Below are 26,188 nucleotides of genomic sequence, written 5' to 3' on the forward strand. Positions count from 1 at the left end.
ACACAGCACTACACACACAGCACTACACACACAGCACTACACACACAGCACTACACACACACAGCAGCTATCGTCATCTCGCCGTGGCGAGAGCTGACCAGGAGGCTCCTGAGACTTGCTGGGGGAGCCTCTCCCTGGGCGAAGCAGCATGGCGTGGGGCTCGTAAGGTCTTGCTGGGTCGTAAACATTTGAGACGCTCGCGTTGTAACGCGCCGCGGGTTCATAGTTCGCTTACCTTGATGGGGAAGAGAATGGGAAACCAGGAGAACATGCCGGGAGAGTGGGTCTCGGGATGAATGCCTGCAAAACAAAACGCCACCCCCCCCCCGTCTGTTACACCCGTTACCTCCTGCATTTGGATGTAAGCGCACCCTAATATGAGCGCACAGTCGGTTCATCGATCGTCACGTCTGTCGCTCGCCGCACGTTCAATCGAGGTGCGACAAGTCTCCAGGCAGCGGGGGCGAGAAGGAGCTCCATCGGTCACAACTTGACCGACACCAAAGTACCACTTAGCGTGTTTTGTAGCGAAACAAACCTCGCCCCCACCCAACCCCGATGATTCGCGACGGTCAAGTTCCGCAAGTGGGGTTCTCTAGCGTCCGCGGCGACGCCGACAGCGGGCGCTAAATGTACGGTTAATGCAACAGTCGGCCAACGCGCCACCACAGCTGGGCAGCGACACCCACCCACGGCGCAACGCACGGTGTCTCGTGGCCAGGGCGATAAGCTAAAACTGAATGTGTTTTTTCGTTATTTTACCGCGGCGTAAGGCCCGCCGAGCTACGTAGCCCTTTTTCAGTAAAGCGACCCGGCTATGACAAATGGCAGCTCAACGAAGTGGCGGCTGATCACCGTGCGTGGAACGTGATAGCAGTAGAATACCCTGAACGCGTGTCGTTGTTGATTCTAAATGTGGAAGGGAAAACCGGAGCACTCAAAGAAAAATCCACGCGACCACGGGGAGAGAGAGAGACGCAAACTCCAAATGTACAGCAGCAGGCGTCAGGGTCGGGATCGAACCCACGACCTCCTGCATACCAGGCGAGGTAGTCAACATCTCCTAGCCACCGTGATGATGATGAGAGAGACGCAGACTGCAAATATACAGCAGGCAGGCGTCAGGGTCGGGATCGAGGTGGCTTATCGCGTGGAAATGTATAGCAGCAGCCAAACACTCTAAACGCACGTTTATAATGTACAGAATCAGAATGTGTGTGCAATACAGCAAGGGTCAGGTTCGGCATCGACGAGGGAGTTAACATCTCGACACTGTGGTGCGTCTCCTGGATGGTGTGGAATGGCGAAATCTTTTTGGCTCGCGCAATGCGACCGCACGTGCATGCGATGTCGCCAGCACACGTACTTAGCGTCACATCCTTGTACAGCACCGTCTCAAAGTATCCTGCGAAGCCGTGCAGCACCGTGTCTGTGCTGATGGGGAACTCCAGGGCTTTATACCGGCTGTTGTCCATCCCGGGCTCTGTTCGCAACACAAGAGTCAAAGAACCCCCGTGAAGCCTTAACAGAGCTTTTGGGCAAATGTTCGTTGGTACCGGGGGGAAGCCGACGAGCCGTGAAGCTCTTTTTCTAACAGACGTCGTCCGGCAGCTCACCTGTGTTGGGATGCACGAACGTGAAGCAGGGCTGTGGCTTGGCCAGCTCGTGGTAGTTGTGAAGGCGCACCACGTAGGGCATCTCAAAGTGGGCCTGGGCGAACACGGCACACACACACACACAAGTGTCATCACACACACACACAAGCGTCACGGCGTGCACACACACAAGCGTCAAGGCACACACACACACAAGCGTCATCACGCACACACACGTGTCATCACACACACACACACACACGCGTCATCACGCACACACACAAGCGTCACCGAGCGCACACACACAAGTGTCATCACACACACACGTGTCATCACACACACAAGTGTCATCACACACACAAGTGTCATCACACACACACGTGTCATCACACACACACAAGCGTCACCGAGCGCACACACAAGTGTCATCTCACACACACACACACGTGTCATCACACACACACATAAGCGTCACGGCACACACACACACATAAGCGTCATCACGCACACACACACAAGTGTCATTACACACACACACGTGTCATCACACACACACACACACAAGTGTCATCACACACACACACGTGTCATCACACACACACACAAGTGTCACGGCACACACACACACACACACGTGTCATCACACACACACACACAAGCGTCACGGCACACACACACACATAAGCGTCATCACGCACACACACACAAGTGTCATCACACACACACACAAGTGTCATCACACACACACACACACACGTGTCATCACACACACACAAGCGTCACCAAATACACATACAAGCGTCATGGCACACACACAAGTATCACCGCGAGTGAATGAGTGAATCAGTCAATGAGCGAGTGAATGAATGAGTGAATGTGTGAGTGAATGAGTGAATGAGCGAGTGCGAGTGAATGAGTGAGTGAATGAGTGAGTGAGCGAGTGAATGAGCGAGTGAATGAGTGAGTGAATGAGTGAGTGCATGAATGAGTGAGTGAATGAGTGAGTGAATGAGCGAGTGAATGAGTGCGAGTGGGATAGCGGTCTCACCTCTGGATCTTTGTCCTTTTCGCGGCAGGCGCGCACCTCATTGTAGAGCTTGGACGAGGAGATGGGGGAGATGTAGGAGGTGTACTCACGCGGGATGCTGATGCCGTCCTCTGAGGGGACACAGCAGCAGCGTGTTATATCCACATTGTTATATCCCCATTGTTATATCCCCAATGTTATATCCCCATTGTTATATCCCCATTGTTATATCCACATTGTTATATCCCCAGTGTTATACCACCATTGTTATATCCCCATTGTTATATCCCCATTGTTATATCCCCATTGTTATATCCCCATTGTTATATCCACATTGTTATATCCCCAGTGTTATACCACCATTGTTATATCCCCATTGTTATATCCCCATTGTTATATTCCCATTGTTATATCCACATTGTTATATCCCCAGTGTTATACCACCATTGTTATATCCCCATTGTTATATCCCCATTGTTATATCCCCATTGTTATATCCACATTGTTATATCCCCAGTGTTATACCACCATTGTTATATCCCCATTGTTATATCCCCATTGTTATATCCACATTGTTATATCCCCAGTGTTATATCCCCATTGTTATATCCCCATTGTTATATCCACATTGTTATATTCCCCAGTGTTATACCACCATTGTTATATCCCCATTGTTATATCCCCATTGTTATATCCCCAGTGTTATACCATCATTGTTATATCCCCAGTGTTATATCCCCATTGTTATATCCCCGTTGTGCCATCGCCCATTTCGTCAGCAAGAAACGTAAACAGTGATCACGTGGAATCCGGTGCTCATCCTTGCAGCAGCAGCAGCAGCTTTTGGCTCAGCCGTCGAACAAAGACCGCGGTCACCGCATCATCGCGCGGCGCTTTCCTCTGCGCTTCTGCGGCCGTCTGGAACGTGCTCTTCCTTCAGGTAAGGTCATGTGGTCACAGGCCAGGTGGCGGCGCGTGAAGTGAGACCCGTGTGTGTGTAAGTGTGTGTGCGTGCGCGTGTGTGTGCATGTGTGCGCGTGCGCGTGTGTGTGTGCGTGTGTACGTGCGTGTGTGTGCGTGTGTGTGCGTGTGTATGTGGGGAGCGACAGTGTAGCGGTTAGCGCTACGCTGCGCTATGAACCTGGCGACCCGAGTTCGACTCCCGCTCACGGCCAACACCAGTGACGATTATCTGAACCGGTCCCGGGCCTCCCCTAGGTCGACTCAGCCTCAAATGAGTACCTGGTGCGGTGTGTAAACATTGCCACTAGGGAGACAAAGGCGGTCGGGCGTGGTGCTGGCCACCCACCCCCTCGTGTACCATTCCAGCCTTCATAGGTGCTCGCTAACAGCACTTGCCCCTACAGTCTGTTAAGGCTATATGGGGGATCTTTGTGTGCGTGTGTGTGTGTGCGTGTGTGCGCGTGCGTGTGTGTGCGTGTGTGTGCGTGTGTGTACGTGCATGCGCGTGCGTGGGTGTGTGTGTGTGCGTGGGTGTGTGTGCATGCGTGTACATGCGTGCGCGCGTGTGTACGTGCGTGCGCGTGTGTACGTGCGTGCGCGTGTGTACGTGCGTGCGCGTGCGTGTGCGTGCATGCGTGTGCGTGCGTGTGCGTGCGTGCGTGTGTGCGTGCGCGTGCGTGTGCGTGCATGCGTGTGCGTGCGTGTGTGTGTGCGCCAGGACTCTCTACCCGAGAGGAAGCGCTGCGCCCCGTCCAGGCACTCGGGGGAGAGTTCGTTGTCGCCGAAGGAGCCCAGCAGCTCGCTCACGATGATGTCGGCCTTCTCGGGCGCCAGCCACTCGCGCATGTCGCACGACACCACGGTCACGCTGTCTCCCCACTCCTCCGCCTTCCAGTTCTCCAGCCTGGGTGACGTGACGTATGCACGGACGCGCGGGCGGTGAACTTCGTTCGCGCCGTACGTAGCCAACCGCGCTAATCGGAGGCGCGGGGGTAAGGGCAACAAACTAGACATGGAAAAACAAACGCACACTTTGGTTTGCCGAGGCTGCTCAGTGGCAGAGGGGCACCTCCAGACTCCCCGCGGTGGGATCTCAATGGGGGGGGGCGGGGGATTATACGGCACCCCCCCCCCCCTCGACCCAAACCACTGCTCAGTAGACACCCTGAGTAATGAATCGGAATCGAGGCGTCGTCTCTCTGTGCAGGAGACCCCATGCCACGAGCCCTCCCCCCCTCCCACGTACGTGACGACGGCGTTGGGGTTCTTCTCCACGGCGTAGACGCGGATCTTCCTGCCCGCGGCCTTCGCCGCGCGCAGCGAGGAATTGACCAGGGGACCTCGGCCCGCGCCCAGCACCATCAGCACCCTGGGCACACGCAAAGACGAAGGTCAACCCCGCGTAGCCGCCTTCAACGGACGGTCCGCGGCTAAGTGCCGCCTACGAAGGCCGCCACGGATCAGCAAGGGGAGGGGGCCGGGGGGGTGGCAAACGCCACGAGCCGAGCAGCCTCCGTCTCTCCGGTGCTGACGTTTACAAAAGATGCTCATTTAATGGCCGAGTCAACGTAGGGAGGGCAGAGGCCCAGGACCGGTCCAGATATCCGCTCGCCATGTTGGCCGTGAACAGTAAATCGAACTCGGGTCGCCGGGTTCACGGTGGTGGGAGTGGGGGTGGTTACCAGATCACCTTAGTTTAGAATAACGACGCGAGGAGCTTCACTTACAAATTCACCCAGCGGCATCGCCCCCGCCCCCGCCCCCGCCCCCCGGAGTCTGAGAAAGCGGACAACCGAGCGAGGAGGGACGGAGAACAAAAAAAAAACGAATCGTACGCCTTTCAAATGCCCTGCACTCGGGAGCGTTTAACGTAATGAGAAGGCCAGGCCATGTATCACATTATAGGGCCCACAATTGATCAAAGCAGGCACCGCTGAGTGGAATAATTCAAACGGATTAACCCTCTCCCGTTCCGAGACGTCTGCAAGTGGCAGCGCGGGTGCGGCGCGCGTCTCCTGTTCAACGCCGAATCTCGGACCGCGCGCGAGCGGCTGGACGCCGATTTCATTTAGAGAGGCGTAGCTGCAGCGGCGCCGTTCTTAACGACGTCGTTACTCACCGCACGAAACCGCAGCGACACGACCGCCGCCACCCTACGACGGCTGGCGCCAAAGCGCGCCAAAGCGCGCCCTTCCGCGGCGGCCGTGCGGGAGGAAACCCCGCTAACCGATAAAGTTACGTCGGTTGTAGTTCACGTGCGCGTCGCCGGATCGGGAAATCGGAAGAAAACGGGACAGGGTTAACTTCTCGCTAGGCCGGCTTTGTCTCCACTACTCTGGACGTGGGGCGGGGGGGGGGTGATCCTCCAAGGTCACAATCACGTCGGCTGCAGGAGCACGAGTGAAGCAGGGCTCCGTTTCAGAACCAGGATTACGGCTGCTCTCGGGGTAACAATTTCGTCATGACAATTTAAAATCCGGTCGTCGGAAAAACAATATTCGCAAATCGCGTTTCACATCAGGACCCCCCTCCCCCGCCTCACACCATCTCTCATCTTCCTCATCTTCGCTATGTCTCTCCACCGGCCTCTCTACGAACCGAGGCCCATCACCCGAAACGTTAAACCATCGTACTTTTCACGGCGACGCGCTCGCACTCGCTCGCGCACGAAGCGTCGTTCATGACAAAAGCTGCCGAGTTTTTGGTTGGCTGTCAACCGTAGGCTTGGGCGCAACTGCCAGCACCATTCACAAATAATGTGTTTAACTAAAAGGTTCCTTTCCGAGTTACCTTTCAGAGCAATCGTCAAATGGAACTGACGAGGGTTAGGAGGGGGCACACACAGAGGCTCCGGTGCACCGCCCGTAGCAACGCTTTTAACCGTAACCAAGGTTTTTGTTGGGTTAGATGGCGTAAATATAAAGTGTCGGTAAACCCGCCACCACCACCCGGCGGAGCAAATTGGCAAGGTTTGTCACGTAAGCAAACGGTGCCAATTCGTTGCTAGTCCAGCACTAACCGGCTGTGTGTTGGAGAGTAAACCCACCACAACATTTACAATTCGAGTAGCGTGATCTTCCGTCGGTAATTACAACCAGCATCATCAGGCGACAGCCACAGAGTAGCGGAGAAAATCTCTCTCCGTCTTAAATAGACGGGGGGATAAACGTGACGTGGTCACCTGTGAGCCAATCAGGTGCGAGGACCAGAGGGGTTTTTATTGGGGTTCACGTATTCACATAAATGGCAATGGTTATCCATACCTATTGGTTGGGTCATTCACAGTTCATCAACACCAAGCGAGGCGATGTCGCACGCTCAACGAAACTAAAGCGGCACTCACAGCACTCGCGAGTCCTTCTCCTCTTCCGGTACCTTGTCCAAGAGCGCCATGTACACAGCCTGCGGAACCAACCGTGGCCGTCAACACGAGCCCGCACGGGGGGAGGGGGGGGGTGGTGGGCCCACAGAGACACAACGGAGATGATGCACGGGAGACCAACAGTGACCCGCAGACGGATAGAGATGCGGAGAGATACGTAGAGACACGCAGAGATACATATGTAGTGTAGTAGAACGACACTACTGTGTTGGCTCGGTATGGGGGCTGTAGGCGGGTGTCACAGGGGTCGTGTCAGGCCGTGACACTCTGCGTGAACCCAACAGGACACGTGACCGGATAAAGGGGGGCCAGGGGCCCCAGGGGGGGTCACGTGGTTGGGGGCTCGGGCCTTCCCGAAGGATCGGGAAGGGGGGCGTGGCCTGGGGCGGAGCTGGCCACGCCCCCCTTCCCAAAGGATCGGGAAGGGGGGCGTGTCCTGGGGCGGAGCCGGCCACGCCCCCCTTCCCCGAAGGATCGGGAAGGGGGGCGTGTCCTGGGGCATGTCCTGAGGCGGAGCCGGCCACGCCGGAGTGGTTATAAGCGGGGTGTGGACGGAGAGCTGGGGGCTGGTCTGCTGGGTCAAGTCTGGGATGAAGTCACCGACCACGATCCTCAGTCTCCGGTCTCCGCTAGTGAACCAGGCAGCGTGTTGAGCTGTCCTGGTCCAGTGATGAAGTATCCCCGTGTGGTAGCTAAGTTAGGAACGGTGGCTACCACCCTATGTCGTTATCCTGTTAATGATAATGAGATGCATAGAGGTACATAGAGACCCATAGATACATAGAGACCCATAGATATCCAATGAGATGCATAGAGGTACATAGAGACCCATAGATACATAGAGACCCATAGATACATAGAGACCCATAGATACATAGAGACCCATAGATATCTAATGAGATGCATAGAGGTACATAGATACACAGAGATACATAGAGACCCATAGATATACAATGAGATGCATAGAGGTACATAGATACGCATAGATACATAGAGACCCATAGATGTCTAATGAGATGCATAGAGGTACATAGATACACAGAGATACATAGAGACTCATAGATATCCAATGAGATGCATAGAGGTACATAGATACACAGAGATACATAGAGACCCATAGATGTCTAATGAGATGCATAGAGGTACATAGATACAGAGATACATAGAGACCCATAGATATCTAATGAGATGCATAGAGGTACATAGATACACAGAGATACATAGAGACCCATAGATATATAATGAGATGCATAGAGGTACATAGATACACAGAGATACATATAGACCCATAGATATCCAATGAGATGCATAGAGGTACATAGATACACAGAGATACAGATCAGAATGTTTCTTGTTACATTATTACACTGCAGGACAGAATGTGGAGACCTTCAACCAGCAGCGGATTGACCATGGCAGACGAGGACGACGATGACGACAATGGCAGATGTGACAATGTGTGTGTGGAACTCACCCGCTGATATTGGGAATACTTGATCGGATCCTTCTCAAACACTTCGTACGTCTGAGACTCCAGGTTGTCCATGAGCGGCTGCGGGAGACACAAGCGGCGTTATTAACACAGCCATGCCAGGGCGCCACCGTGGTGAGATGTTGACTACCTCGCCCGGTGTGCAGGAGATCGTGGGTTCGATCCCGACCCTGATGCCTGCTGTATATTTTGAGTTTGCGTGTCTCTCATCATCATCACGGTGGCTAGGGGATGTTGACTACCTCGCCTGGTCTACAGGAGGTCGTGGGTTCAATCCCGACCCTGATGCCTGCTGCTGTATATTTTGCGTTTGTGTGTCTCTCATCATCATCACGGTGGCTAGATGTTGACTCCCTCGCCTGGTATGCAGGAGTTCGTGGGTTCGATCCCGACTCTGACGCCTGCTGCTGTATATTTGGAGCGTGCATGTTCTCTCCGTGGTCACGTGGATTTTCCTCCGGGTCCTCCGGTTTTCCCCTCCACATTCAGAATTACGTCACGCGTTTAGAGTGTGTGGCTGCTATCACTTTCCACGTGATGATGATCGCCACTTCGCTGAGCTATCATTTATGGCCAGGTCGTTCCTGAAAACGAGCTACATAAGTCAGTGGGACTTACCTAGTAATATAAACAAAACATATATACAGGGTGCTTAAAAAAAAACTTATATGGGACTCTCGGTATTGTTGTGTTAACATTTTTATGAAGCACCCTGTTTTTCAATGGTTTTATTTAACTCCACTTGTGTTTGTCGTGGTTAAATCTTGTAATCAAAAGTTAGTGTCCTTGCTGCTGCCCAATCAATTACAAATTTTTGCACACACACTCAGATGCGGCGACAATGCATGCCTGTATGAACATCGGCATCAATTCATCAATTAATTGCCTCCTTTCAAGCAAGTACAATTTTTGTATGGACGGCTTATTAATTATATATATTTGTGTAGGTCAAAAACGCCGCGGTCCCTAAACTGTGGAATTGGCTCACACACAAAGCAGGTGCCACGTGTCTCAGGCTCGCACACTAAGCAGGCGCCACGTGTCTCAGACTCACAAAGCAGGTGCCACGTGTCTCAGGCTCACACACAAAGCAGGTGGCACGTGTCTCAGGCTCACACACAAACCAGGCGCCACGTGTCTCAGGCTCACACACAAAGCAGGTGCCACGTGTCTCAGGCTCACACACAAAGCAGGTGCCACGTGTCTCAGGGGAGCCACGTGTCTCAGAGGAGCCACGTGTCTCAGACTCACACACAAAGCAGGTGCCACGTGTCTCAGAGGAGCCACGTGTCTCAGACTCACACACAAAGCAGGTGCCACGTGTCTCAGAGGAGCCACGTGTCTCAGACTCACACACAAAGCAGGTGCCACGTGTCTCAGACTCACACACAAAGCAGGTGCCACGTGTCTCAGGCTCACACACAAAGCAGGTGCCACGTGTCTCACACACAAAGCAGGTGCCACGTGTCTCAGGCTCACACACAAAGCAGGTGCCACGTGTCTCAGAGGAGCCACGTGTCTCAGACTCACACACAAAGCAGGTGCCACGTGTCTCAGGCTCACACACAAAGCAGGTGCCACGTGTCTCACACACAAAGCAGGTGGCACGTGTCTCAGGCTCACACAAAGCAGGTGGCACGTGTCTCAGACTCACACACAAAGCAGGTGGCACGTGTCTCAGACTCACACACAAAGCAGGTGCCACGTGTCTCAGACTCACACACAAAGCAGGTGCCACGTGTCTCAGACTCACACACAAAGCAGGTGGCACGTGTCTCAGGCTCACACACAAAGCAGGTGCCACGTGTCTCAGGCTCACACACAAAGCAGGTGCCACGTGTCTCAGAGGAGCCACGTGTCTCAGACTCACACACAAAGCAGGTGCCACGTGTCTCAGGCTCACACACAAAGCATGTGCCACGTGTCTCACACACAAAGCAGGTGGCACGTGTCTCAGGCTCACAAAGCAGGTGGCACGTGTCTCAGACTCACACACAAAGCAGGTGCCACGTGTCTCAGACTCACACACAAAGCAGGTGCCACGTGTCTCAGGCTCACACACAAAGCAGGTGGCACGTGTCTCAGGCTCACACACAAAGCAGGTGCCACGTGTCTCAGAGGAGCCACGTGTCTCAGACTCACACACAAAGCAGGTGCCACGTGTCTCAGGCTCACACACAAAGCAGGTGCCACGTGTCTCACACACAAAGCAGGTGGCACGTGTCTCAGGCTCACACAAAGCAGGTGCCACGTGTCTCAGACTCACACACAAAGCAGGTGCCACGTGTCTCAGGCTCACACACAAAGCAGGTGCCACGTGTCTCAGAGGAGCCACGTGTCTCAGACTCACACACAAAGCAGGTGCCACGTGTCTCAGGCTCACACACAAAGCAGGTGCCACGTGTCTCACACACAAAGCAGGTGGCACGTGTCTCAGGCTCACACAAAGCAGGTGGCACGTGTCTCAGACTCACACACAAAGCAGGTGCCACGTGTCTCAGATTCACACACAAAGCAGGTGCCACGTGTCTCAGGCTCACACACAAAGCAGGTGGCACGTGTCTCAGGCTCACACACAAAGCAGGTGCCACGTGTCTCAGGCTCACACACAAAGCAGGTGCCACGTGTCTCAGAGGAGCCACGTGTCTCAGACTCACACACAAAGCAGGTGCCACGTGTCTCAGGCTCACACACAAAGCAGGTGCCACGTGTCTCACAAAAAAGCAGGTGGCACGTGTCTCAGGCTCACACAAAGCAGGTGCCACGTGTCTCAGACTCACACACAAAGCAGGTGGCACGTGTCTCAGACTCACACACAAAGCAGGTGCCACGTGTCTCAGACTCACACACAAAGCAGGTGCCACGTGTCTCAGGCTCACACACAAAGCAGGTGGCACGTGTCTCAGGCTCACACACAAAGCAGGTGCAATGTATCTCAGGCGCGACTGATGCTACTTCTCGACCGTGAGATAAACAAAGTTGTTAATAAAACCGTTGTTTAAATTTTTCTAAGGAGTTTATTTACTGATTTGCTTACCTTCCCTATACTTTGCACTGCTATCATGTTTTCGAACTGTGTTTGTTGTAACTTACTGACCCCCCCCACCACCCCGTGCCCCCTGTGGGGTGGGGGGGGGAAAGAGCTTTATAGCTCATGGGATTCCTCCTCCTCCACCTCCTGCAGTCTCAATAAAACTTTCCCCTCGAGGGTGCAAAGTGCTCCAAGCGACGCCTGCGGCCTGCACGGCCAAACGCAGGGGGGGCAGCCGGGGCAGCCGGGGCAGCCCCGCGTCTGTTCTGAGAGGGGCACCTGGAGAGGACACTGCAGGTAGTCCTCATAACCCTTGGAGAAGATGTCGTAGTTTGACGGCGGAGGGCGGTGCTGGGACAGGTGCTGCAGGTACTGGATGTAGGCGCGCAGCTCCTTGTCCGAGTGGCAGCTCATGCCCGAGATGATGAACTGAACGTCCAGCTGAGGAGGGCGGAGGGGGGAGGCGCCGCCCGCGTTGAGATCACGGCACGCAGCCAAACACAAACAGTCGCGATGGCTATCACAAACGACAGCTCAACGAAAGTTGGCTCATCGTCATCGTTAGGTGGCCATTTATAGCGGCGGCGGCGGCGGCCAAACACTCTGAACGCGTGACGCCGTTTCTAAAAGTGGAACCTGGAAAAAAATCCACGCGACCACGGCGAGGGAGAGACGCAAACTCCAAATACACAGCAGCAGCAGCAGGCGTCAGCGTCGGGATCGAACCCACAACCTCCTGTACACCCGGCGAGGGAGTTAACATCTCCTAGCCACCGTGATGATGAGAGACACAAACTCCAAATACACAGCAGCAGCAGCAGGCGTCAGCGTCGGGATCGAACCCACAACCTCCTGTACACCCGGCGAGGGAGTTAACATCTCCTAGCCACCGTGATGATGAGAGAGAGACGCAAACTCCAAATATACAGCAGCAGCTGCAGTAGGCCACAACCTCCTGTACACCCGGCGAGGGAGTTAACATCTCCTACCCACCGTGACACCCCGATCGCCGTCGCTGCCATCAGCACCGGGACGGGTGGCGACGTGGCCTAGTGCTCAGCGAGGGAGCAAGACGTCTGTGAACGAGAGCTTCACAGCTCATCGGATTTCCTCCAGGATAAAATAAATAAATATTGTGGACATTTGGTATTTGCGTCACCGATAATGTAGGTTTTTTTTGGGTTAGATCGCGTAAATATCTAAATGTGTCGTTAAACCCCGCCACCACCCGACACAGCCAACTAGTAAGGGTTGTCATGTAAACAGAACGTGGCCAATTCGTTACTAGTACAGCACTAACCGGTGTGTTGGAGAGCCAAGCCACAACATTCACAATCTGAGTACGACGTTTCGCCAGTAATTACAACCAGCTTCATCAGGCGACAGCCAGATTTGTACCTCCTGTCGATTGCACGCACCCCTGTCGATTGTGTTCGCGTCACGTATACAGCGCAAGGAGTTTGTAAATCTGGACGACGATTTTATAAAATAAAATGCGTAGCTCCGAGTGCGCTCCTAATATCGTAAAGGAAGAGCGTTCCAGACGGCCGCCAGTAGCGCGTCTCTCCGAAAGCGCCGCGCGATGCGGCGGTGACCGCCGTCTTTGTTCCGACAGCCGAGTCAAAACCGCCGCCGCCGCCGCCACCGCCGGCACGACAGGAAGTTCGCGCCGCGGTCTGCGTTTCCGTCTGGCGGCAATCGAGGCGGCTCCCGCGGCGCACCTTGAAGAGGCGGAAGACGAGCAGCTGGTGCGCCTGCGCCAGCACCGGGAAGCCCTTCTTGTTGGTAAGGAAGGTGCTCGTGTGCAGCACCACCGCCTTGATCGGCTCGCCCAGCCACTTCTGGATCACCTCCTCGCTCGGCAGGTCGGCCGACAGCTCCAGGGCTGTGCGAGGAGACGGGGAGCGGCGCCGACATTGAAGCCGCGCGTGCAAAAAAAATATTAACATCCCGCCGGTTAAGGCGTGCGCCGAATTCGAGCGAGGCCGACCCTGCTGGCGAGACACTGAATGTCGAAACCGGTCAGGAGGTCGTTGTTTGCCGTTTTTTTTTTCGCTTGCGCCAAATGCAATTCCGCTGGCCGTATGCGCTTCTCGGACGGGGCCGTGGCGCCGCTGGATTGCGTACGAAATAGATTTAACGCAGAGCAGTCGGCTTACGCGGCCAAACGTATGATTCACGTTGCATTATTATTTTTTTGGGTCAGATCACGCAAGTAAAATGTGCGTCGTACACCCTCCTCCGCCCGACACTGTCAATTAATCCTCTCCGGTTCCCGTGACAGGGTGTGGGTGTCTCCCGTTCACCGCTGAATCTTGGGAAGCGTGAGAGTGGCTCGGTGTTAAATTTGACTTCAGAGGCGTAGCAGCAGCAGCGGCGGCGGCAGCAGCAGCAGTAGCAGCAGCAGCAGCAGCGCCGTTGTTTATGAAGACATTTGAACCGTAGCGACATGGCCGCCGCCCCACTCTACGACTGCTGGCGCTAAACTGTGCCACGCGCCCTGCCGCACGGCCTTGTGGGAGCCTCGATACCGACAAAGTTAGTTTATTTTTCCTTCCGGTTTAGTTTTGACGATGTACACGTACGTCACCGGAATGGAAAGGGTTAATAAAGCTGTCGTGTGATGAGCAAGCTTCAGCAGCACCACTGGTCGACTACCCATCTCAATGTCGAGAGATTTGTCCAACACACCGGTGTTATGAAACTAAACCATTTTTTATTTTACGAGGAGGTAAGGCCTACTGAGCTATGCAGCTCTTTTTCAGAAGCGACCTGGCTACCACAAATCATAGCTCAATTAAGTGATGAATCATCACGTGGAAATGTATCGCCACGATTCTAAATGTGGAGGGAAAAACCGGACGACCCGGAGAAAAATCCACGCGACCACGGGGAGAGAGACACGCAGACTCCAACTATACAGCAGCAGCAGGCGTCGGGGTCGGGATCAAACCCACGACCTCCTGTGTACCAGGCGAGGTAGTCAACATCTCCTAGCCACCGTGGCGCCCTCTCTCTCTCTTGACTTCCTTAATTTTACTCATTCTCAAGTGAACGCCAGAGTGATTTCCCGCTCACATGACTTTGACAAATTGCTAAGCTAACGCTGATCGGGTCCCCACTTTACCGGCTTCACACGCAGACAGCTGTTGTCCACGCACACAACACTGCACCGCGTCTGCTGCACGCAACGACGCATCGGTGTTCAATCGCAGTTGGTTATTAGCGGGTGTTTTGGCCTACTCTTCCACACTGGCCAGGCCTCTTGGAATGTACGTATGAATGTTGAACTTCTTTCACACCTTCCGTAGCCAACCGCGATAATCGGAGGTGCGGGAAAAGTTTAGTCAGTTCAGTGAGACTACCAAACTCTGTCCTGCCTGCCCACGGACTAACTGTGGTGTTACCCACGAATACAGGCAGGCGGATAGCAGTGGAGTGAACCTGACAAAAAGCTTGCCGAATGATTCGACTGCCACGCCACAGCGGATACCGACCGCGGTGACCTCTGAACCGCAAGTCCAGCGCGCTAACCGTCAAGGCCGCGGTGAGTTTTCTTATTTCCTTAATCTACGTGTCTTGCCGTAGCCAACAGAGGGCACGACGCTTCACGTGCGGGCAGCCGCACGTCCTGCCATCTTCCGGCCGCTCACCCAGAGAGATGCGCTTGTTGTAGTCGCAGAGAGACCGGAAGCTGTTCCACCTGTGGGTTGGGGGCGGGGTGGTAAACAGAGAAGACACGATGAGGCTCAGCTGGGAAGGCCTCATCTCGCAAAAGTGGGCGTGGTGGCTAGATGTTAACTCCCTCGCCTGGTGTGCAGGAGCTCGTGGGCTACATCCCGACCCTGACGCCTGCTGCTGTATAATTTGAGTTTGCGTGTCTCTCTCTCTCATCATCATCACGGTGGCTAGGAGATGTTAACTCCCTCGCCTGGTGTGCAGGAGGTCATGGGTTTGATTCCGACCCTGACGCCTGCTGCATATTTGGAGTTTGCGTGTCTCTCTCCCCTTGGCCCCACGTGGATTTTTCTCCAGGTCCTCCGGTTTTCCCCTCCACATTTAGAATCAACGTCACGCGTTTAGTGTATCTGGCTGCTATAAAATGTCACATGATGATGATAATAAGCCACTTTGTTGGGCTATCATGTGTGATGGCCAGGTCTCCTGAAAAAGAGCTGTATAGCTCAGTGGGCCTTACCTGGTAAAATAAAATATAGCTTAAATAGCTCAAATGGTTTCGATCGCGACCGTTTGTTTGTATTGGGCTGCGTGCCGTCATCACAACGCGGCAGCGCGCCCTAAAAAGTCTAGTGACGGACACACCCCACCGCCTCCCAGCCCTCCTCCCGACCCCACCCCGGCCTCCTCCTCCTCCACCCCCCCCCCCTCGTCCTGCGCTCCTCCGCCAACTCGCGCACAGGCGGGGCCCGTAGCGAGCGTTACCAGGCCCAGGTGTCCTGGGGTTCGGTGGGGCCTTTGAGCTCTCCGGCCTTGCCGCCGGCGCCGCCACTGCCGTCGCTGCCGTCGTCATCGTCCACCACTTCGTCAACCTCGTCAGCCGCGGAGACCAGGGGGACGCGGATCCAGAACTGGGGGGAGAGGAGAGGGAGGGAGCGGAGGGGAGGGACGGAGGGAAAGGAGGGGAGGGAGCCTCGTTTTAGCAGGGTGGATGTATCGTCACTGCAGTGATATACGTTTGTTGAACTTCTTCCGCGCCCTACGTAGTCAACCGCGCTAAACGGAGATCGCGGGGGAAGCACAACAAGCTAACACAAAAAGCGGTTCTCAAGAATTGAGTCCGCAGGTGACGCTCGTGCCCCACAGCGGGAAGGGGCTGGGTTCGATTCACCGACCCGGGCGCCTTTCTGACGACCGCTGCGCGCGCGGGTGATCCCGAATCAAGTCAATTGGCAGCGCAAGTAAAATGTTCAAATTTGGCAAGACGTGGAGGCCTGGCGCCGGCACACGCCGGCCTGCCCTGGCGTCCACGGCGTCTTTTAAACGTCCGGGGCCACCGGGCGAAGCGGACGGCGGTCCTGGCGTCGTTTCGGCGTCCACGGCCTTGCGGTAATAACCGGGGCGGCAGCCGTTCCCCGTGGGCGCACGGCGCCCCGCCTTCAGCACGTGGCCTGACCAACGGGCGGCGGGGCCGGGCTGCCGGTAGGGGCTGCGGTGATTGCCGCCGTCGCCGCGTGTAGTCCCATCCGAGTAATTTATTTTTACGTGGGAAATTTAGTTCGAGAAGCCTGCGCCCATGCGTGTGTGCGCGTGCGTGCGTGTTTGTGCGCGTGTGTGCGTGTTTGTGCGCGTGTGTGTGCGTGTGTGCGTGTTTGTGCGCGTGTGTGCGCGTGCGTGCGTGCGTGTTTGTGTGTGTGGGCACGCACGCAGGGGGTAACGTAGCGGGGGAGCGGCGCGGCGCTTAGCGCGCCGAGCTACGAACCCGCCGTTCCGGGTTCGTTTCCCGCTCACGGCCACCGACAACCGATGACGATTACCTGAACCGGTCCCGGGTCTCCCCCTGGGTCGACTCGTCCTCATACGAGTTACCTGGTGCCGTGTGTAAAAAAAAAAAAAATCGCCACCAGGGAGACAAAGGCGGCCGGGTGCGGTGCTGGCCACCCACTCCCTCGTGTGCCAGTGCCGACTAACAGCACTCGCCCCAACAGTCTGTTAAGGCTACGCGGGGCATCTTTTTGGTCTTGCTCTTGTAGCGTCTCACCGCTTGGCTGTGGTGACCTTTCTGGATGTGGTTGATGAGGACGTGTGCCAGGTTGCTGTTGTCGGCCTGAGTCAGCGGGATGACCACCGCTGGAAGACTCAAGTAGGCCGTGAAGTTCAGCTCCTGGATCAAGGCCTGCGGAAGAGGGGCGCCACGGTTACTAGGAGGTGTTAACTCCCTCGCCTGGTATGCACGAGGTCGCGGGGTTCGATCCCGACCCTTCCGCTTGCTGTATATTTAGAGTTTGCGTCTCTCTTATCATCATCATCAGGGTGGCTAAGAGATGTTAATGACCTAGCCTGGTATGCATGAGGTCGCGGGTTTGATCTCCGTGGGGACAGCCCGGAGACATTCACAGTTAACTCAACGACACTCGCCCCAAACTCGCACTGACAAACGACGACATTAAACGCTCGACATCTACAGGATTAAAAAAACCCCCCAAAAACACGCCAACGCAGAGAGGCAGATTTACAAACTTACGGAGGGTTCGTGAAAAAAAAAACAGCGCACCACTGGGGATCTGGCTTCGAATCCAGGCTGCCGTCCGTGGTTACACCGCGTCCTCAAGCGTCGGACATTGATGGTCTCAGCCCGATCATCGATGACCACAAACAAAACAAAAAACCCATCAACGTTAAACCCGGCTCTGAAACTACGTTTTGCCGAATTCGAGCCGTGAGTATGAACCTTTCCATTTGACCTTGGCGCCAAGGAAGACCCCTCACTCTTTCTCTCTCTCTCTCACACACGGCAGTGCACGGGGGGGGGGGCGGGGGGGCAATGAAAGTGCTGCCTGCCTGTGCTCTGTGCGCGGGACCAGAGGCCCCCTTGACGCAGGGAATCCCCGAGGGGTAGCCCTGCGGAATCCGCTTCCGCGGGTCATTCTGGAACAGGCGGGGTCGCACCGCTATGCGAGCGACGGTCCGAGCGGATTCTTTTGACTCGTGACGACGCGATGCCAATTAGCGGTCGGGTTGTGGGGGGGAGGGTGGTGTGCGTCAAGAAAAATATTTTACAATTTTTTTTTTAACACACGCACACACCAGCGCCATTATCCCAGCTTGGCCGACAGCCGGCCGGGAGGAGATTAGCTCGCCGAGAATTTCCCCGACGATAGCTTTCGGGCACGCGAACACGGCAGCTTTCGCGATAACGACGATTAACGGGGCGCGCTGGTGAGCAGCTGTCAGCCAATTTGAAAGGGGTTCGGGCTGAGAAGGGCAAAGAGGAGAGAGCGGCGATGTCATCTGCCGTGTCCTGTCCTTCCCGGTGGGGGAGGCGAGGCAGCGGCAGGGGGGCGTGTAACGGACGAGTCGATTCGTACCGATTCACATCGATCACCGATCCGCGGGCAGACAGGCCCCCAACGTAGGTGTCCAGTGCGCATTACATCGCTTGGTTCCACCTCCCTCTCCGTCTTGTGCCAATGTTTCTGGCACCAATCTCTCACGTCGCCGGCGTCGGCGTCGTCGGCGTCGTCGTTATCATCGTCAAGCCAATCTCCCTGTTAAGAGTCTACCTCTCTTTCCGATTCCTTACAACGCCGACAACACCACCACCACACTTTGATTGTTCCCTTGTTGTCCAGCCCACATCGATTGTCAGCAGTTGCAAATCACTCGGCGACACCGCTGCTGCCACTGCCGGTGCTGCTGCCGGTGCTGCCGCGTCGGCAGCAGAACTCCTCGGCGCGTCTCTCAACGCCAACAACAACAGCTGCGCGCGGCCTTAAAATGAAAAATATATAACGGGCGACGTTTCGGGCAACGGCCCTTCTCCATGGCAGATGCACAGAGAGGCCAGGAGAGACGGAGTGGACATTACGCGTTGGAGGCCTGCACTTGCTTACACTGTGCCGTTTGATAACAAAATACATTTGTAAAAATCTGAATCACGTGCCATGAAGAAGGACCTTTGCCCGAAACGTCGGCGATTACAGCACACCTTTTTTTCTTTTAAGGCCCCAGTGTTGTTGTTGTTGTTATTGACGAGCGTGTCGAGTCGTGTTGTTCGCTGTGCGCCGCTGCCAACACAGCAGCATCGCGGAATTTGTTTGGATAATGAAATTGGGTTTCTCGGCTGGATCACGGCACCCGCATCGGATCGCGCGTGCGTTCAAACGGAGCCTTTTCGTCAATTTCATTAAAGTTGTTAACCCCATCGGCGTGACTCCAAGCGCAGCGTGCTTCCCTGCGCGCTCTTCAGCGTCCGCGCCGCCCTCTCCTTTGCCGGCGCCTGGCACGGTTTGGCCACGTGCCGGCGCTAAAAGAACTTGGGCACGCGCACGTCCGTCAGAGCCTTCCGATCCGTGCGTCACAGCTGGGAGCGACCCACCGATGAGCGACCCCCCCCCCCTCGTCTCTACGCGCGTCGGCGCGTCGCTTCGCACCGCCAAGTTCGCTCGGCGCGGGAGCCGGCGGACGCGCTCGACGGCACGGCGAGCGGGGAGGCGTGGAATCCTCAACGGCCCGCGCGGATGACAAACCTAGCAACGCGCGGACTCGCGGTCCAAGAGTAAAGACCCCCCCAGGGCGGAACCGCAGCCCCCGCTACGCCGCTCTCCGCGACGGTCCAAACGGAACGATTCCCGGACGGTTTCTGGTCGGCAACCCGGATTCTGTCGCGTGCGGGGGGCGGCGAGTGTTGGTGCCGGACGGAGGCTCGGGCTTAGTGACCAATCTGGAGTCCATCGCGCGCGCGCACACGCGCACACACACGCGCACACACGCACACACGCACACACACACACGCGCACACACACGCGCACACACGCACACACGCACACACACACACGCGCACGCGCACACGCGCAGCCAGCCAAAACAAATACAGGTCTCGCAACGCGCCCCTAAGCGGGTTCGGTTCGCTCCCCTATTTCGAGCCAACATTCGCCGCGCGCGGTTTTTGAATTCGCTCGGACGCAGCTGTGGCAGTCGGAAGTGGGACAAGATTGTGCACCGTGTGTGTACCGTGTGTGTACCGTGCGTGTACTGCGTGCATCGTGTGCACTGCGTTGTGCACTGCGCGCGCTACTCGGCAGGCGGCTGTCTCCTCGTGCGTTTCGCTTTGCGTGCCCGTTTAATTTGAAATGCATCTACTACCGCGCAGAGCCGGGGGGAGACCTATACCGCTGATTTTAAAGGTGAAAGTGCGGCCCTGCAATTACTGGCTCAAGCCACTGCTGGCGGAAGGGCCTCTACTGTAGACGAAGCTCCAGAGAGCCCCCTCCAGGCGAGGTGCTCGGCCTACTTTTCCACGCTCGGCACCGCGTCTCTGGAAGCGAACGACGACGACTTACAGCCTCCGAATTCTTCCGCACGTACTCCACTTCGGAATCCGGTTGCAGCCACGGTGACAGCTTCCCCACCACCAGGCTGCCCCAGTCTGCAACACAAAGGCAGCGGTGGGCGCAGAGCGGGCGCGTCATAAACCCGCACGAAGGAAAACGCAACGGGCGAAGGAGACCGGTAACCGTGACGACGAGCAGGGGGGACCAACGCTCGCAAAGGACGGTAACCATGACGACGAGCAGGGGGGACCCCCCGCGCGTCCCCACAGCTGCCCTTCGTCTCCAGTCTCGTAACAGAAGAGGTGGGGGGGGGGTACGGCGACTCAGAGGCGCCAGGAGGAGGAGGAACCACAGACAAGGCAGCCACGCTTGTCAGCCGACGCCGCCAACAATCGCCCAAGCTCTGCAGTCCTCCATATAGTGAGGCAGCGCTCTTCATTGCAAGGCCCGAGAGGGGCCACTGGCAGCCCCTCGTGGCCTTTAGTGCGGCCCCCAATATTACACAAAAGTGAAAACACCCCCCATCATCAGCGTGCTGCTGCTGTCAAACCCTCAGTGGTTTCAAATCAGAGGCGGACCTCGACCCCCCTCTGAAGAACACTGCCCTATGGTGTTATTAGCCAATTAGTGAAGAACACTGCCCTATGGTGTTATTAGCCAATTAGTGAACAACACTGCCCTATGGTGTTATTAGCCAATTAGTGAACAACACTGCCCTATGGTGTTATTAGCCAATTAGTGAACAACACTGCCCTATGGTGTTATTAGCCAATTAGTGAAGAACACTGCCCTATCGTGTTATTAGCCAATTAGTGAAGAACACTGCCCTATGGTGGTATTAGCCAATTAGTGAAGAACACTGCCCTATGGTGTTATTAGCCAATTAGTGAACAACACTGCCCTATGGTGGTATTAGCCAATTAGTGAAGAACACTGCCCTATGGTGGTATTAGCCAATTAGTGAAGAACACTGCCCTATGGTGTTATTAGCCAATTAGTGAACAACACTGCCCTATGGTGTTATTAGCCAATTAGTGAAGAACACTGCCCTATAGTGTTATTAGCCAATTAGTGAAGAACACTGCCCTATGGTGTTATTAGCCAATTAGTGAAGAACACTTCCCTATGGTGGCATTAGCCAATTAGTGAACAACACTGCCCTATGGTGGTATTAGCCAATTAGTGAAGAACACTGCCCTATGGTGTTATTAGTCAATTAGTGAACAACACTGCCCTATGGTGTTATTAGCCAATTAGTGAAGAACACTGCCCTATGGTGTTATTAGCCAATTAGTGAAGAACACTGCCCTATGGTGTTATTAGCCAATTAGTGAAGAACACTGCCCTATGGTGTTATTAGCCAATTAGTGAACAACACTGCCCTATGGTGTTATTAGCCAATTAGTGAACAACACTGCCCTATGGTGTCATTACACAATTAGTGAAGAACACTTCCCTATGGTGGTATTAGCCAATTAGTGAACAACACTGCCCTATGGTGTTATTAGCCAATTAGTGAAGAACACTGCCCTATGGTGTTATTAGCCAATTAGTGAAGAACACTTCCCTATGGTGTTATTAGCCAATTAGTGAAGAACACTTCCCTATGGTGTTATTAGCCAATTAGTGAAGAACACTTCCCTATGGTGTTATTAGCCAATTAGTGAAGAACACTTCCCTATGGTGTTATTAGCCAATTAGTGAAGAACACTTCCCTATGGTGTCATTAGCCAATTAGTGAACAACACTGCCCTATGGTGTTATTAGCCAATTAGTGAACAACACTGCCCTATGGTGTTATTAGCCAATTAGTGAACAACACTGCCCTATGGTGTTATTAGCCAATTAGTGAACAACACTGCCCTATGGTGGTATTAGCCAATTAGTGAAGAACAATGCCCTATCGTGTTATTAGCCAATTAGTGAACAACATTGCCCTATGGTGGTATTAGCCAATTAGTGAACAACACTGCCCTATGGTGTTATTAGCCAATTAGTGAACAACACTGCCCTATAGTGTTATTAGCCAATTAGTGAACAACACTGCCCTATAGTGTTATCAGCCAATTAGTGAAGAACACTGCCCTATGGTGTTATTAGCCAATTAGTGAACAACACTGCCCTATGGTGTTATTAGCCAATTAGTGAACAACACTGCCCTATGGTGTTATTAGCCAATTAGTGAACAACACTGCCCTATGGTGTTATTAGCCAATTAGTGAACAACACTGCCCTATGGTGTTATTAGCCAATTAGTGAACAACAATGCCCTATGGTGTTATTAGCCAATTAGTGAAGAACACTGCCCTATGGTGTTATTAGCCAATTAGTGAACAACACTGCCCTATGGTGTTATTAGCCAATTAGTGAACAACACTGCCCTATGGTGTTATTAGCCAATTAGTGAACAACACTGCCCTATGGTGTTATTAGCCAATTAGTGAACAACACTGCCCTGTGGTGTTATTAGCCAATTAGTGAACAACACTGCCCTATGGTGTTATTAGCCAATTAGTGAAGAACACTGCCCTATGGTGTTATTAGCCAATTAGTGAACAACACTGCCCTATGGTGTTATTAGCCAATTAGTGAACAACACTGCCCTGTGGTGTTATTAGCCAATTAGTGAACAACACTGCCCTGTGGTGTTATTAGCCAATTAGTGAAGAACACTGCCCTGTGGTGTTATTAGCCAATTAGTGAAGAATACTGCCCTATGGTGTTATTAGCCAATTAGTGAAGAACACTGCCCTGTGGTGTTATTAGTCAATTAGTGAACAACACTGCCCTATGGTGTTATTAGCCAATTAGTGAAGAACACTGCCCTATGGTGTTATTAGCCAATTAGTGAACAACACTGCCCTATGGTGGTATTAGCCAATTAGTGAAGAACACTGCCCTATGGTGTTATTAGCCAATTAGTGAAGAACACTGCCCTATGGTGTTATCAGCCAATTAGTGAACAACACTGCCCTATGGTGTTATTAGCCAATTAGTGAACAACACTGCCCTATGGTGTTATCAGCCAATTAGTGAACAACACTGCCCTATCGTGTTATTAGCCATTTAGTGAACAACACTGCCCTATGGTGGTATTAGCCAATTAGTGAAGAACACTGCCCTATGGTGTTATTAGCCAATTAGTGAAAAACACTGCCCTATGGTGTTATCAGCCAATTAGTGAACAACACTGCCCTATGGTGTTATTAGCCAATTAGTGAACAACACTGCCCTATGGTGTTATCAGCCAATTAGTGAACAACACTGCCCTATCGTGTTATTAGCCAATTAGTGAAGAACACTGCCCTATGGTGTTATTAGCCAATTAGTGAAGAATACTGCCCTATGGTGTTATTAGCCAATTAGTGAAGAACACTGTCCTATGGTGTTATTAGCCAATTAGTGAAGAATACTGCCCTATGGTGTTGTTAGTCAATTAGTGAAGAACACTGCCCTATGGTGTTATTAGCCAATAAGTGAAGAATACTGCCCTATGGTGTTATTAGTCAATTAGTGAATGTTTATTTGCGTAGGAGGACAGGGGAGGGGGCTGCATATGATTATCAATTCGCTGGTTCACCCAGGGAAAGCCTCGCCGAGTCTCAAGACCACGTGTTCACGAGGGTCCTGCCAAGTTTTCGCAGTAAGAGGGCCATGCTGCTGATGCTGCCGCTGCTGTGTGCGACCCCCAATTGAGTCAATGTTGCAGTTACTTTTTTTTCAGCATTGAGATGTTTGGGCCAATAGCAGGTCCCGGGAAACAAACCCAGCACCGTGCTTGTTGCGAGGTGCGAGTTAAAGCGCCGTGGCGCACCACATCAAGGCGACTCACACAGCAGCAGGAACAAGGTGGGGGGGGGGATGGCAGTGGTGGCAGTCCCTCCTTGGGGGGGGGGAGGCACCACTCCTAATATGGTGGTGAGATGTTGACTACCTCGCCTGGTATGCAGGAGGTCGTAAGTTCGATCCCGACCCTGACGCCTGCTGCTGAATATTTAGAGTTTGCGTCTCTCTCTCATCATCATCACAGTGGCTAGGAGATGTTAACTACCTTGCCTGGTATGCAGGAAGTCGTGGGTTCGATCCCAACCCTGCCGACGCCTGCTGCTGCTGTATATTTGGAGTGTGCGTGTCTCTCTCTCCGTGGTTGCGTGGAGTTGTCTCAGGGTCCTCCGGTTTTTCCCTCCACATTTAAAATCGGCGACACGCGTGTAGAGTATGTGACTACTGCTATAAATTTCCACGTGATGATGATAAGCCACTTCGTTGAGCTATCGTTTGTGATGGCCAGTGGGCCTTGCCCGGTAATATCTAAAATAGTTTACTAGAAGCAAGCAGTGGGGACTCTCTGATTTATGGTGGTGGGGGGCGTAGACACCGCAGTCACGGTGGTGGTGGTGGGAGCGGTGGTGGTGGTGGTGGTGGTGGCGATGGTGGTGGTGATGGGAGCGGTGGTGGTGGTGGGAGCGGTGGTGGTGGTGGTGATGGGAGCGGTGGTGGTGGGAGCGGTGGTGGTGGGAGCGGTGGTGGTGGTGGTGGGAGCGGTGGTGGTGAGAGCGGTGGTGGTGGTGATGGGAGCGGTGGTGGTGGTGGTGGGAGCGGTGGTGGTGGTGGGAGCAGTGGTGGTGGGAGCCACTGTAGCCACAGTGGTAGTGGGAGCGGTGGGTGGGGGCAGCCAGAATGTCTCCGCAGTCCGGCTCGGGCCTCACCTTGGTTTGCGAGCAGCAGGTCGGAGCGGGTGAGCGGGCCGGCCCGGGACTTGCCGGGCTCCACCAGCGCCTCGCGCTTTTGCCGCGGGTGGACGAGCGGCACGCACACAAAGTCGAAGCTGAACACACGGGGGGTGGGGGCGTCACGGGAGGGGGGGGGGTTAAAGGCGCAGCCCCGCAGGCTCCCCCGCTAGCGCCGCTGCTGGTGGAGGGGCCTCGACCAGAGGTGAACCCTGTCGAGGTCATTCCCAACGTGCACAATCTTCCCTGAAAACTTAATTAGTTCAGTTTAAAATTTTAGCAATTTCATCGTTTCAATATTCATGTTCTTTGCTGTTATTTTTTTATGCCGAAAATTAATATCTGTGTCTATTATGAAACTGTGGAGTTAGAAAGACTGTCCAAAAAACCCCCCCCACACATTCCTGATTTATAGGTTATTCAATTAATGGGAAAATCCATTTTCGCTTTCGGTTTTTCAAACGCACAAATTCTTGCTCCGGCCATCATTCATCACCGCAAAACGTGCGACCCCTTGCATGGACGGCTCTCGCTGCCACACGCCGGCCTCTCGCTGCCACACGCCGGCCTCTCGCTGCCACACGCCGGCCTCTCCACTGATTTGTTTCATCGTGGGGGGGGGCTGTCGCCATTCCTTCCGAGGGTCGTGGTGACCCCCGACTTACGACGGCTCAAGTTGACCCCCCCAACATTACGACCTTTCTTATAGTGAGCGAGACCCCCACAGTAACGATCAAAACTCGTATCTACAACCGGCTCACGACTGCTACCTACGAATGTGCGCATGTGATGCGCACACTCGTAGGTAGTGTATAGTAGTGCATAGTGTAGTGTATAATGGTAGTGTATAGTAGTGTCGTGTTTCGTAGTGTATAGTATATAGTGTAATATTTAGTAGCGTAGTAGTGTAGTGTATAGTAGTGCATAGTGTAGTGTATAATAGTAGTGTATAGTAGT

General features: G+C 54.1%; 1 protein-coding gene across 1 annotated transcript in view; it reads right to left on the reverse strand.

Moving 5' to 3' along the window:
- The window catches only part of PRMT5 (protein arginine methyltransferase 5), a 36,612-nt gene that overhangs the window by 4,632 nt on the left and 5,792 nt on the right, over positions 1–26,188 (reverse strand). The window contains exons 2-16 of the mRNA XM_032977477.2: positions 25,211–25,329; positions 20,511–20,596; positions 17,210–17,344; positions 15,934–16,079; positions 15,144–15,193; positions 13,212–13,375; positions 11,770–11,931; positions 8,442–8,519; positions 6,929–6,987; positions 4,832–4,954; positions 4,314–4,489; positions 2,644–2,753; positions 1,617–1,710; positions 1,367–1,483; positions 236–300 (exon numbers count right to left, since the gene is read on the reverse strand). Of these exons, the coding sequence (XP_032833368.2) occupies positions 236–300; positions 1,367–1,483; positions 1,617–1,710; positions 2,644–2,753; positions 4,314–4,489; positions 4,832–4,954; positions 6,929–6,987; positions 8,442–8,519; positions 11,770–11,931; positions 13,212–13,375; positions 15,144–15,193; positions 15,934–16,079; positions 17,210–17,344; positions 20,511–20,596; positions 25,211–25,329 (1,684 nt within the window). The remainder of the gene's footprint in view (positions 1–235; positions 301–1,366; positions 1,484–1,616; positions 1,711–2,643; positions 2,754–4,313; positions 4,490–4,831; positions 4,955–6,928; positions 6,988–8,441; positions 8,520–11,769; positions 11,932–13,211; positions 13,376–15,143; positions 15,194–15,933; positions 16,080–17,209; positions 17,345–20,510; positions 20,597–25,210; positions 25,330–26,188) is intronic.

The sequence above is a fragment of the Petromyzon marinus genome, chromosome 63, assembly GCF_048934315.1.
Source record: "Petromyzon marinus isolate PM22_M1 ecotype Great Lakes invasive population chromosome 63, UKy_Petmar_22M1.pri1.0, whole genome shotgun sequence".
In the NCBI taxonomy this organism is placed as follows: Eukaryota; Metazoa; Chordata; class Hyperoartia; order Petromyzontiformes; family Petromyzontidae; genus Petromyzon; species Petromyzon marinus.